Raw genomic sequence first — 14,650 nt, forward strand, 5'->3', positions numbered from 1 at the left:
TTCGAAATATAAACTTCACAGATACATCTGTACATGTTCAAGCCCACATCAGATTCAAAATATGGAAGTGGAAGCTGTGGGCATGAGCGAACAATCTGACAACCAGTCCGAAAATCTATAATGTCATATACTACAAAGAAACCCAGCAAACTGTTACATCTAAGAACTTCAATCAAAAATCAGAGATCAATTGAACATTTTTGCTTTACAAATGTTTGAAACATTAATATTAAAATATTTGCTGATTAATTTTAAATGTCTGTTTGTGTTCAAATTAAACAAATGAGAGTGAGCTTCAGAGGTGCTGGCAGATGTATTTTTGAGGAAAAGAGCTCTTTCCCTCTGCTTCTAGTCTTTATGCTAAGCTAAGCTAATTGTCTACTGGCTCCAGACACACACAGAGAGAGAGTAGAATCGTGCTTTTCATTTAATAAAGTGAAAAAGCACATTTTCAAAATGTTTAACAATTTGTTTTAATGATAATTAGCCTAGAAGTAGCAAATGCAGTATCTTACAGTTAGGTGTAATATCTTTGTGGTGATAGGCTGCCTTAAATTATGAGTGTGTGAAAGAGCAGTCGACCTTTAGAGAGGTTGGAGAGGTTACGTTGAGGCGAGGCTTTAAGGAGGAGGCAGGTGTTCTCCGAGTTATCACCGGGTTTGTTTAATGGGTTGGCCTGTTGTAAAATAGGTCATCAATTTCAAACTCTCAGCACACATTTGCACACCTTCAAGTGTATGTGAGCTGGTTTTATTTGTGCTACGTGAGTTGTGGCACCACAGGTCATGTATGATTTAGAGCTGACATTGTAGCTTTATGTTACATCACATGTTCTGTAGTTTCATGAACTACTTAAGTGGTCTTTCTTTAGTAATAGAACTGTAGTTGTATTAAGGCGTGAATCCAAATGATGTGTATCATAGGAAACTCTCAGTCTTTGTGCGATGGATTCATCTTAATTTATGGTAGACTGATAAGAGGGCAATATACTGAAAGTTACTTTTTAGATTAACTGCAGTTTTTGTCAATAAGATTAAGGATTATTGTATCCTCTTACAACATAAGAAAAAAATAAACCTCAATCACTCACTCCCTCCATCCATTCACTGCCTTTGGGATCGAATGGAAAAGATGGCTTTGGAGCAGAAGCTGAGGCGTGGGTTGGAGGAGCAGAGTGCCAAACCTCAGCCACTGCCGACAAGCATGGCTCAGTCTCACAGGGGGAAGGAGTGGGAGGCGATGAGGGGAATGAAAAAGGGGGGATGAGGAGGGGTGAAGCAGGAAATGAGGCACAGGGGAGTTCTGCAAATCAAGCGGTGTTCAGAGAGGACATGGTGGGGACTGAAGCTCGAACAAGTTTCTCCTCTTTTGAACACAAAACTTTCTGTACACACCTGAACATGTTGGCGTTTCATATTGTTAGTCACTTTTTCAACTCGGGGACACATTTTCCACACATATTCATTTTTTTGCAACACTTGTTATGCAACACTCGGTATGTACAGGTGGTAGTGAAAATTATGTTGTCACAGAGTTTCTTCAATGAGGTTTAACACCTCTGCTAAACCGCATGAATGGTGAATCACTTCGTGTGACAAATTTAGCAGATGATGGCCTACACCAAAAGTTCTCAAAGTTGCTCTGCCCCAAATCAGTGGATTAGTTGTTAAACTTGTTAGAGCATCCACTCCACTCATTGCAGTGCAGGTGGTACAGGAGAGAGAATGTAAATACAAGGTCTGATCTTCCCAAATATCAAGAAGGTAACGTACTTCATTGCTAGTCAAGTTTGGAGCTCAATTGATTCTCTGGCTGGGTGCTGTCACTCATTCGCATCACATACAATATGCAAAGCGCACCTGGCTACGGGAGCTGTTTAGCTCAAACCTTCAGAGTACGGTTAGCTGTGTGATGACACAAACTAAATTTCGTTGAGAGGTCGATCTACGTTTCTTAAATTTGACAATTAATGTCCCCACTGTAAAACATTCTCAGATTTCTTCCATAGCCGGCAACCTGACTGTGAGAGGATTACGACCCATTTTTGTAAGTGTTTTTAATTTTGATTAACTTCAAGCACAGTCCAAGTATTTTTCCATTGGTGTTAACATTATTATGTCCAGCCCCTGCACTATATGCGACTCTTTGGGCCTGTAAAAATGTACAGTGCACCTGACTTTTCTGTGAGTCACTGGAAACTCTTGTACATCACAACGTATAGCTTCTGAACCGCTGTGTTATTCTGTGCTTTTCTATTCTGGTTCCTTAAAACAGTACAGTGATATTTTTTGTCTCCAGGGCACCTCTCATTTCTTTCCTAGAACTACAGAAAGTCCAGACCTCTCAGCTCGTGACCACCACACATACTGCAGCCATGATCGTTTCAGTGTTTCGGTCAGCGAAGACAAATTATAACACTGAGTACTAGAACTTGTAGGTCTAAGAATACACACTGGCAATTGATGTTATGGGGAAAAAAACGCCTGTTTTTCAGCAACAGTGAAACTATGTGTGGTTGTGTAGCCTCCACCTGCTGCAACAGGGCACAGCAGAGCGGCCGTCAGACCGGCCGGGTATCATTTCAATCTCATAAATCTGTCGGAGTCTAACAAAATGTTTGAGGAAACAAAAAGCCATGACTACAAAGACCTGACACACTGAACTAGTAAAACACTATGACACACACACACACACACACACACACACACACACACACACACACACACACACACACACACACACACACACACACACACACACACACACACACACACACACACACACACACACACACACACACACACACACACACACAAGCAGTGGCAGCAACCACAGCACACCAGGCAAAACATATCCAGATGTTCTCTTCACAGGATCACCAACCCCCTCCTACACACATGCACATGCACACGCACGCACGCACACGCGCACACACACACACACACACACACACACACACACACACACACACACACACACACACACACACACACACACACACACACACACACACACACACACACACACACACACACACACACACTTGTGGGCCACACATGGGCTACATATTACAGAGGCTCGCTCTCCAACTTCTTTTCTCTTCTTTCTTTCTCATACACACACATACACACAAACACATGCACAAACGTTTGTACATCTATACTTACACTGGGGTTTCTCCTGACATAATGCATCACAACTGCCTAAACTTAATTTTAAGTGGGCGTTCAGACTAAAAGTTTGGGGCCTTATCAGACTAGAATTACACATTAGAATAATATGAAGAATATTTCGCCGACTTTGGAAAGTCATCACAGCGGCAATCATTTTAGACAGACAGGTAAGCGGTAGAAATTTGGTGTCATGTTACAAAATAATCCGGACTCTGTTCTTACAAACATTTGACCTCACATTTGGCCATCGCATCTCATTGTTGGATTATGTTGTGGTGCAGTCCAGCAAAATTTGAGCCAGATATGTACTGGAGCCCTTCACGAAAGCATTTCCATTTCTGTCAACAGAGTGACCTCTTGAATGCTGGGGTTGTTTCAATCAATCTGAAAATAACCTAAAGGTATTAATATACATCGGAAACCTGCCCCCCCACCGCCTTTCTGATGTTGCAACAGGGTGGTGTTCGACAATTTCATTAACTGTCAGAAACCAACAATCTGACATTCACATCAGTAGTTCTCTTTGTCATTCTTTAGACGAGTACTTCTGTCACTTTTTGTGTGAACAAGTGAGTCTAACACTGCAGATGCACTCAAGGAAAGAATGTCCTAACATATGCGCTGTTATCTCCATTTTTAAATGATTATCATGTCTCATCCCTTTCTATGACGTGTAGCTGATTGTAAAGCTACAAAACCTTGACACGTCATATAAACTAGTTAGTTTTGAGTGCGTGTCTGCTTTTATCACTAAAGTTCTTTGTTCTCATGATTTAAATTAAAACTGAACTGAATGTCCGATCTAAAGCCAAAATGTCCTCACTCCCAAGACAAGGTCTAAAACTTGGTCCTCAGAAAGATACAAGATATGTACGAGAGCACACACACACACACACACACACACACACACACACACACACACACACACACACACACACACACACACACACACACACACACACATACACATACACAGTCGAGCCTTGCAGTTATTGAACCCACTCTTTCAGCCCCTCCTCTCTTCCACTAGAGCTCCTGGCAGGCCGTCTGGTTGAGGCCCATAGTAAAGGGAGCCGTTTTCTCTGGCATGAGTGTGACTGTGTGTGACTGTGTGTGTGTGTGTGTGTGTGTGTGTGTGTGTTTGTGTGTGCGTGCGTGTGTGTGTATGTGTGTCCTCAGGCCCCAGACAGGAAGGAAGAGAGTGGGCCCGGCAGCACAGCTCCAGAATTCCGGTTTTGTTTTTCTTCTTTTTCCATCAGTGCAGAGCTGAGTCTGAGCTGGGTCTTAAAGAAACAGTCGTTAATATTTTCCCCTCGTAATGACGCCACACTGTTCTCCGAGTCACGGAGACCTCCACAATAGAACTCAGTATGATTCATTAGTTTAATATGTAAACATATTACCGTTTAAAAAAAGGTAAATGAATGAATAGTTCTTTTATATAGCTCTAATGAATCTGTTTCTAGACAAATCACAGAGTGCGTCTGAGCGTAACCTCTGGCTCATTTTCATCGAAGCTTCTAAAAATAAAAGTACTGATGCAGCATCAGTGGTCGGGTTACGTAGATCACTCGGGGGGGTGAAACATAAGGATTTTGGACACAAGCAGGGGAGGCTTTTTTAGCTGCCACCCCCATGCTTTTGTAATAAATCACTCAGAATCTGGCAAAGAAAGGGTTGAAAATGACTCGCTGTGAGCTATGGATGACACAGCTCACGGCTCATGATCTTAACTTCTCTGCTGAGGACAATAAACACAGGAAAGTCATGATTTCTCGGGCAACTGCTCGGGCTCTGTGGACCAATCAGAGCAGGAAACAGTCCCTTAAGAGTGACCAGTGACATCATTGCTTTGGCAATGATTAGGAAAACAAACTCTTTCACTCGCAAGCGATACACAAACAGTGTTCGGCTTTACCAAAAAGCAACCAGGGTCCATTTAATGTCAAGTTAGAGATAAGAGTAAAAAACATTTATTAACAAAGTAAACAATAACTTACTTTCGGTATGAAATTTTCACACACAGGACATTAAGGGACAGAACAAGACGCTTATCTTTTAAACTGCGGTAATTACAATCAGCTGGTCTGCACACAGAGTAGACATCCCAACATCAAAACCAATCCAGGGAGTCCCATTATTCTAACTTAAAGGATAGATTTGGTGTTATTTTAACATTTTTCTTACTGTCAACAAATCCCATGAAAAGAAAAAAAACTATATTTATCAAATACTTTCTGATTCCCTGTTCAGTCTGTGGTTATCAGTCCATTCGTTCCCACTGAAGACAATGTATCTCTAAAAATGAGTTAAATCAATAAAAACACTACAGTTTTAAATCAGTAGTAAATTTGGCATTTGTTTGGAGACTATTTTCAGCTGTAAATGAATACATTTGGTGAACTCGTGAGTATTAATGGCAGAAGAATCAGGACTGTATGTGGGACTAATTCAAAATAAACAGTAGTGCAACGGTGAGGCTCCGTGATGGCTCAACTAATCATTTCTGGACAATAGCGGAAGTCTATGGCGCAGAGTAATGAACTACTGCATATCAGGCTTTGAAACACAGATAAAACTTCACAAATGGTTGGTTTTGTTTTTTTTAAATGAGATTTGTCGACAATAAGAACTCTAGAATATCAACACTTTCCCAATCTTACTTTTATGGACATTGTCATTTCTTCATGTAAAACAGAATACAGGCAATTTGTTTGTATGCAGTCAATGTTTAGTTAGTTGATCCAAAACTGTTTATTTATAGTAGATGAACAAAAACAAAACCTTTATATGTGTGGGCAACAAACTTCATGAATAAGGTCAAATTCGGGTGATAATTAAGAACATCTTTCTCTAATATAAATATGATTAATTTTATGCACTTGCTTAAGTGTAAATACAATGATAATTGAGCCATATGGAAGTTGTTTGAATGTATATGTGACCTTTGATTAAAAAAAAAAAAAAAAAAAAAAAAAGATTCAGTGCAGGCCTACAACCACATGAACTGAGATTAAAGCATCCAGATGTGCAGTGCATAGGCAAGTCTGAAAGTCTGTTGCATGTGTCTACAGTTTTGTACAGACACAGACATGCGCACACACACACACACACACACACACACACACACACACACACACACACACACACACACACACACACACACACACACACACACACACACACACACACACACACACACACACACACACACACACACACGGTGACTAGTAGCAGGCAGTAAGTCCTTTGTCAGCAGAAAAGGGACTGCGCTCTCAGCAGTGTTGTGGAGGAGCAACTTCTCTAATATTCGCCTCCTTCACTTCTGATATCTCTTTGTGAGAGGAGCATCTGCAGTAAGGCTCAGTGTTCATTTATAGTCTAGTTGGGGGGGTGGTGGTGGTTCAGGTGCTAAACAAATGTGAAACTAAGTGCATCACACTTTTGAAGTGTGATCTAACAATAACGAGACACTTTTAGGGTGTTAATGTGAACCCACCCCCCCCATCACAACCATCACAGCTTAACCTCTCTCTAATGCCGCCATCTTCAGGCCTCTCCCTTCCTCTGGAGAAGTAGACCAATCTCCATCTGGTTCTCCAAACACTCCTTGAGCTTGTCCTCTGTCAGTGTCAGCCGCTGCTCCAAGATCGAAACCGTCTGGATTGATACAGAAGAGAAGAGAAGGCGAGTGAGGAGGGAAGATTGAGGAGGCAGAAGTGGAAATGAGTGAAGAGAGACACAAGACGAAGAAAGAAGGGAGAAGGAAGGAGATGGATGAGAGAGAGAGAGAGCATGTTAGAGAGGGCTGTACAGCATAAGCCTGACAGTAATGACCATATAATGGCTGCGTTTGTGTGTGTGAAAGAGGCAGTTTCGTGTGTGCTCGAGACAGATGTTGTGCGTGCAAGACAATCCAGCTGATTATCGTAGAGAAATCTGCTGCTTGAGCTGAAAACACCAGAGTCTCTGTGTCTGGCACGCACTCTCTCTTGTTCTCTCTCACACACGGTTGCATAAACACACTTACATACGCAGAGAAAACAAGAAAGTCGCTTTCCGATACAGGACAGGCATGTGTGGGTAGTGAGATCACAGTGCGACATACTTTTCCTCTCAGCATCCTCCAACAGTGACAGTATTGTGTATTTGAGCACTGTGTGATCTAAGCCTGTTTATCAGCGGACCCTCCAGGTGTGATATCCAGAGGTCTCACCATCTGAACGAACAGATTATTGAGAATAAAAGTGGCTTTTTTATCTGCATCCCATCTGAGCGTCAGCAGCCACATCAACGCAGTAATTAAATCAGCTTTTATCGTCTCCACATTCATGTCCGGACAAGAGACTTCACGTGCCTTAAGAGCTCTAAAGCTGCGTTCAGACCAAAAGCGTCTGACGCGAATTGAGCAGCAAGTCTACATAGACAATGAATGTAAATGGCGCGATCACACGCGATTTGATATCAGGCGGCGCGAATGAAGCGTCTGAAGCGAATGAATGAATGAATGAATGAATCAAGCGTCTGAAGCGGCGCGAATAAAGTTGGAAAACTTGAACTTTTCAGGCGGCATCGCGCCACGACATCCAATCAGCGGCGAGTTTCTCCCGACGTCACAAGCGCGAATGAAGCGATGATCCAAAAATGTATATTTATGATCAAGCGGCGCGATAGAAGCGATTCAAGCGATTTTTTCGCGTCAGACGCTTTTGGTCTGAACGCAGCTTAACAAGAACCACCAGCAGCTCTTACATCCTTAAGCTGCGTTCAGACCAAAAGCGTCTGACGCGAATTGAGCAGCAAGTCCACATAGAAAATGAATGTAAATGGCGCGATTACATGCGATTTTATATCAGGCGGCGCGAATGAAGCGTCTGAAGCGAATGAATGAATGAATGAATGAATCAAGCTTCTGAAGCGGCGCGAATAAAGTTGGAAAATTTGAACTTTTCAGGCGGCATCGCGCCGCGACATCCAATCAGCGGCGAGTTTCTCCCGACGTCACAAGCGCGAATGAAGCGATGATCCAAAAATGTATATTTATGATCAAGCGGCGCGATAGAAGCGATTTTTTCGCGTCAGACGCTTTTGGTCTGAACGCAGCTTTACACTCGTACTGCTGCTTCTTCAAAAATCACTTAACAGGCTCAAGGAACAAAAACTTTCTGATAGAAGAATATAATCCCAGTTGGTTCCTTAGATGTTTAGGAAGCAGTCAGCACGTACTTAAAATAAGTGTTTAATACCAGGAATTGACATCCTAATGTTTCCAAGGAAATCTCTCCAAAATCTGATCCTATTTACTGGACCAAAGCATGTGGGAACATGTGGGATTTTTTTTGCATTTCTAGTGTGCCTGTGCATTCACATAATAAAGAATATTACATGTACTGAAACAAAAACTATTAAAAACATGTCAGTGAGCCACACCGCTGCACCGGGTGACATTTTCTTTTGTCACCCGGTGAGTTTGGGTGTATTGGTTTGTGTAGAAATGACTCCAAGGACTAATAATAATGAACAGCCAGCAGTTCAGTGGGAATGAAATTCTGTTTTAAGAGCTTCACTAGGTCGTTGTGCTGCATACCACAACCTCCTGACTTTCTGCTATATTATACATTTCTCAAATAACTTGCAAAGTCAAGTAATGGCAGTGCAACATCAATCAGAATCAGCAATCGAGCAGAGTAGGTGATTGTAGAGTGGTGTTAAACTGTTGGGGCATCAAGTGCAGAAGATTTTGAAATCAAAGGAAAAAAAAACAAGCAAACAAAAAATATGTTGGACTGAAACTGTATTTCTCTGGTTGCATTTGATTTTTTGTTTTAGTCCAATAATTACATTTTTGTCTTTATTGTGTTTTTAAATGTTTTCCTGATGCATATTCTTACAATACGTACTGTATGGCTCTTTGAAATGTCCTCTGTGTTAAACATGCCTTGACTTGTAATTAGAACCATGAAGCCAACATGATACACAATAATGGATCGGATGTGTTGATTGATCTATATTTTCTTGGCTTTTTGCTCTTTTCTTATAAAGAAATAGCACACCTCTAAGGTACCTGAGAACTAAACAAAAATAAAAATTATATAAACCCAAAGCACAGAAAGGGCAACAAAATGTATTAAGGAAGTAAAGAAGGAATTTGAAAATGTAGCACAGAGAGAGACGTTGGATGTCTGAATGAAGAAGCAGAAATGTTGTAATTATGACAAACTGAGTTCTGGGAAGCTGCAAAAAGATGATAGCAATTTTTGAAAAACACTAAAGAGGGGACAGTTTCCACTGAATACATAATATTTACTGTGATAATGTTGCCCGGTGACAAACACAATCCCAGCTAGTAAGCAGTTTTGGATCGTAGTGCTTGGCAACAACATACCCTGAAAGACAAAGCTCTCGACATTTGGGTCAGTGAGCGAGAAAATATGTCAACATGTCTTGACCTGCAATTGTATCCCCCTCCTTGTGCCAGTGAGTGTTATTCTGAAAATGCTAGAAAGCAGCGCAGAGATGAATCACTCGTCCTGGTTTTATCAAAATATGAGCAGCTGTGTATGAGACATTACATGATGACAGATAAGACAGGCTTAACTCTAAACTCTTCAGCTTTTACAAAGGTGCAAATCATTTAATTGAAAAATAAGATATAACTTCAATTTATAAAAAAATATAGGAAACTCAAAACCATCATATAATGCACATCACAGACAGGGGCTAGTAAATATATTACAGATTTGAATTACATGGTACATTTTCTCCTTACGTCTTATTTCGTTTCAGGAATGCATCTCTTTCATGATCATTTAACGGTCACATGATACAATCATGGGAGTGCTTTTAACACTGTCACTGAATTCATAAGTTCTGGATCAACTAGTACTCTTTGGGTTTCTTCAGACTACACGATTAGATTAGAAATATGTCAAATTGTTTTTACAGTATTGTTCTCCCTCCAGACTGGGCTGTCCTGCAGGATCTATACAAATCTATTGATTTATAAAGACCAAATCATACATTTAAGTTGTTGTACAAAAAACAACAAAACAAAATAATAAAAAATCCATCCAGTAGAAAGACTGAATAGGTGACTAATTAACATGAAGTGGCCTAAAGCCTTAAACTTCTTATTTTTGATCATTTCAAAATACGGAGAGCAAAACTAAACACACAAAAGGTGAGAAAATTATGCAAGAGGACAAAAGAAATCCAAAGATAGAGGATAGAATTAGTATAGAATTATTAGAAAACTGAGGGCATGACACAGGGAATTTAGTTGCATACTTATTGATAAAAGCACTTCTCTGAATACATCATGTAACTTCCTTTAAGTGGAATTATGGTTCTACGACAATGTGCGTGGGGGTTGTGAGTCTCTGTGACCTACAGTTACCCATTAAACTCTCCTGCGTAGCTTTCCAGAGAGCTTTGCTGATAAACATAATTCCAGTTTTTTTAACCACACTGAAATCAAGATTAGCATGAACATAATTGAAGTAAAGTTTCTGCTTAATATTTCAATGTCATTCCAACATTTATACTACAGGTGCACATTTAAAACATTGTCATCTCTTATTGTGAGGTGATAGCAGAAGGATCAATATGCTTCAAACTACTGTTTAAATCATCAAACAGCATCCGTGTTGGCCAATTACATACATGCAGGTGTACCTTCCTGGTTCCTGTTTACCTCACGATAAAACAGATAACTTTCCAGTTGTAAAAATCCTGTCTGTGAGTATTACAAACCGCTGTGTGTTGTTTTTTGTGTCTCATTATGTTTTGCTTCAAGTGGACTTCCTGGATCATATTTTATCACCTCACTGGTACATTAAGCAACACACCAACGAACCCCCATCCCCATCCACCTTTTTTTTAATTACACTAGATCAGTCTGAATGTAGGCTAATACTTAAATTAAAGCACTACTTCATTTTAACGTACTGCCCTAGTCTCACTTTTAACCAAATTAAGATCTTAATCATAATTGCTGCTGTGGATGTTTGTGCTGTCAGATTCAGGTTCAAATATGTACAGATGGATTTGAGAAGTTGACATTTGGAATAAAGAAGCAGAAGAAGAAGTGAAAAAGTGAAATCCTGCTACTATAGTTTGTTTACAATCTAACCAATCAGAAGAAAGTGGTCTCATCAGGAGGGGGGGCCTCAGAGCGACACATGCTAACGTGGCCTGTTTACGATAGAGGCTTAACTGAGGGGCTGCATAAAAGGTCAGTATTAGATAAGTAAGGAGTTAAATTGTGAATCATGCAAAGCTACTCTGGTGGAGTCCTGCATTGGACCCACAGTGCCACACACACACACACACACACACACACACACACACACACACACACACACACACACACACACACACACACACACACACACACACACACACACACACACACACACACACACACACACACACGAATAATCAAACACAAAATCATAAATCAATAAATTGACAGAGATTGTTGGGACCTTTTAGATAATGTCCTAGTTTTAGATAATCTCTGAGTTCAACATACAGTGAGTTCCACATTTTGTGAGCAAGTGGTATTTTCAAACTAGATAACATCTCCTGCCATTTCATGCATCAAGCCAGAGAAAGGGCTTGCATTTCCTCGTTCTTTCCCTCTCCTTTTCTTCCCTCTTTGCCGCTGTGGCTCACGAGGTAGAGCTGGTCCACCACTAATCAGAGGATCAGCAGTTCAATCTCTGACTCCTCCAGTCTGCATGTCAAAGTGTCCTTGGGCAAGATACTGAACCCCAAATTGCCCCGACTGCTGTGCCATAGATATGTGTGTGACACATTGTAAAGCACTATATCACTCCTGATGAGCAGGTCAGCACCTTGCATGGCAGCCTCTGCCATCAGTGTATGAATGTGCGTGTGAATGGGTGAATGTTGGCATGTGTTGTAAAGAGCTTTGAGTGGTCGTAAGATTAGAAAGGCGCTATATAAAGGCAGTCCATTTACCATTTTATCTCTCCTCCTGTCTGTTTTCTAAATCAATAATACCCTGTTTATCTTGCCAACCTGATATGGCAACCCAGTCCTGAGCCGTGCTATTGGTGTATATGTGTGTGTGTGTGATTCTGCACGTGTCCCCAGGCAGCAGCAACATTATACGGGCCTATAGTTTTCATCTGGAGTAGAAACCAAATCTTCATGCAACTAAAAATAGAGCAAGCTGTTTTTCTTTTCTCTCCAGAACACATTATACTCTCCATCGCCATGAGCATTACAAGCCTATGTTACAAAGTCTCATAGCTTTGGTATGACCCGCGCTACGTGAGTCTGAAAGTCAAAGAAAGACAAACTGGTGCTGGTGATACATGACAATTTCAATTCTTCTGTCTAAAGACAGTAATCTAACAAGTGACCAAACAAGACCAGGCCAAAACCTTGAATATGGCTTTTAAAATGATATGTCACCTGGTTAACATCAGACATAAACATCGCCAGCATTTTTAATATATTTGTGTTTATTTTTTTATATGTATGCAGCGGTTGCAACTCAAGGTGCTGTACACATTAAAAGAAATGCGCATTAAAACATTAAAAGCAAACTGCAGTGTTAATATCCATAACTGTATCAAAACACATCCCATTGGCAGAAAATCAATAAAAAGTCAAACAGTCATAAGTTGGGAGCCTCATCCTGGTACAATGCTGTTAGCATTCTGACAGCATATTTTACATAACAAATTGGAAAACAACAAAATGTTTGTATAGTTACCACATACACAAACAAGAGACATTCCCTTCAGGTAAAACTTGAACTTAAAATTCTTCCTCAATCGAAAAAAAAGTGTTTGTTAGTAAATGTATGCAAATGTACAATAGAGCCACGTTTCTATTTTACTCTAAATGAACTGATTGTTTCATTTAACAACAACTCGAAGAGGAATTAGATTAAATGAGCTGGATGCAACTTCCAGAGAATTTGTTGGGTTTTGTTTTTATCCCAGAGCTTTCCTAAAAACAAATCTTAGGCTGCTTTCAATTCCTTAAAATCAGAAACATTGTGGTAAAGAACTTGATTAGTGAGCAGTTTAGTGGCCTTTAAAAATCCAGAGCCTACACTTAAATTACAGAAAAGGATTTCATCTCTTCTGAGGAACAGCTGAGAGGGGATGTACAGGACCATGTATCTTCCACTTTCTTAAAATGCTCCTCGAAGCTTCAACTAAAGCTGCTCTCACAGGAATATCAATTCACTGGACAGGTCCATATGTTTCTCACAAACACACACACACACACACACACACACACACACACACACAAAGGAGTTGGGCGCTGGGTACTTTGGGGGAATTACCAGCTATGCATGGTTGTGTATTCTGCACTGCTGCACTCTTGATGGACACTAACAAATGTTTCAAGTGTTCATGAAACGGTTTCTGCTACAGATTTCCCCCCATGAGCCACATCAGAGAAAGTTCACAAAATCTCTTCTTAGTGAACTGCAGCTTAATGATCCATTAAGGAGGAGCATCAAACTAATTCCATCTTGGATAATTTGAATGAGAAGATGAAATTGAGAGAGAGCGATTCTTCATTCAAGATTATGCTTAATTAAGAGGGACAGTGTGAAAGAAAGGGATAAGAGTGTGTGTACTGCAGGCTGAGTATTGAGTCAGATGAATCATAAGAGAGAGGGAGAGGAGAAAGAAAGGGGTATGGGGTTGAAGACTGGGGAGAGGGGCAGACAAGTGAAAAGCAGCTAACACAGCAAACTGTGGCTTTGGAAGCTTCAGTCTCATGTTGAATAATTCATCTTCTTCTCTCTCATTATGAAGCCATTGTTGTGCTTTACAAACTACTGTTTCCTTAACATATATTATATAACTAGTCAAGGTTCCAGGAGTTTGAATGAGTTTTTATTTACTGGGTTATTTTTTTTACAAGCTGTGTATGAAACAGAAGTTGAGGTGCAGGTCACTTGTCCGTCAGCGTAAACATTTGTATGGGTGAAAAACAATGTGCTGCATTTCTGCATTTCTACTGGCTTTTAGACGTCTACTTGTATGATTTACTCTGTGTACACACACATTCAGCAACAAGGTGGGACATAAATCTGTACACCAACATTTCAACCTAACTTACTTTTTGATGATTCTTGGTTTGAAACAGTCTCTTTGGGAAAACAGCTCATTAGATGCCTACTAACGGATTTATATTCCTGGTACTATACTGGTCAGGAATCTTGTTGAAGTCTCTGTCCCCACAGTTCTTATCTCTATCTACTGTTACAATCTAAGTTAAAAAAAACAGATAACATTTGCACCCATATTGAAGTGACATTACTGGAAGTCACTACGAAGCCACATGGGAACAACAAAGTGTTTTCCAACACTGAGACAGCTTTGAGATTAAATATTGCTATAGGTGGTCGGAAATTTGCATCTACTGTATACAGTAAGTAAAGACACCTTACAGAAAAACCACTGTAAATGATTTCCTTG

At 40.3% G+C, this 14,650-nt stretch overlaps 1 protein-coding gene across 1 annotated transcript in view; it reads right to left on the reverse strand.

Moving 5' to 3' along the window:
* Positions 1–5,181: 5,181 nt before the first annotated feature.
* poc1a (POC1 centriolar protein A) overlaps positions 5,182–14,650 on the reverse strand; it is a 45,339-nt gene continuing 35,870 nt past the window's right edge. The window contains exon 12 of the mRNA XM_062445379.1: positions 5,182–6,833. Coding sequence (XP_062301363.1) covers positions 6,723–6,833 — 111 coding nt within the window. The 3' untranslated portion in view covers positions 5,182–6,722. The remainder of the gene's footprint in view (positions 6,834–14,650) is intronic.

Source organism: Scomber scombrus, chromosome 3, assembly GCF_963691925.1.
Source record: "Scomber scombrus chromosome 3, fScoSco1.1, whole genome shotgun sequence".
Lineage (NCBI taxonomy): Eukaryota > Metazoa > Chordata > Actinopteri > Scombriformes > Scombridae > Scomber > Scomber scombrus.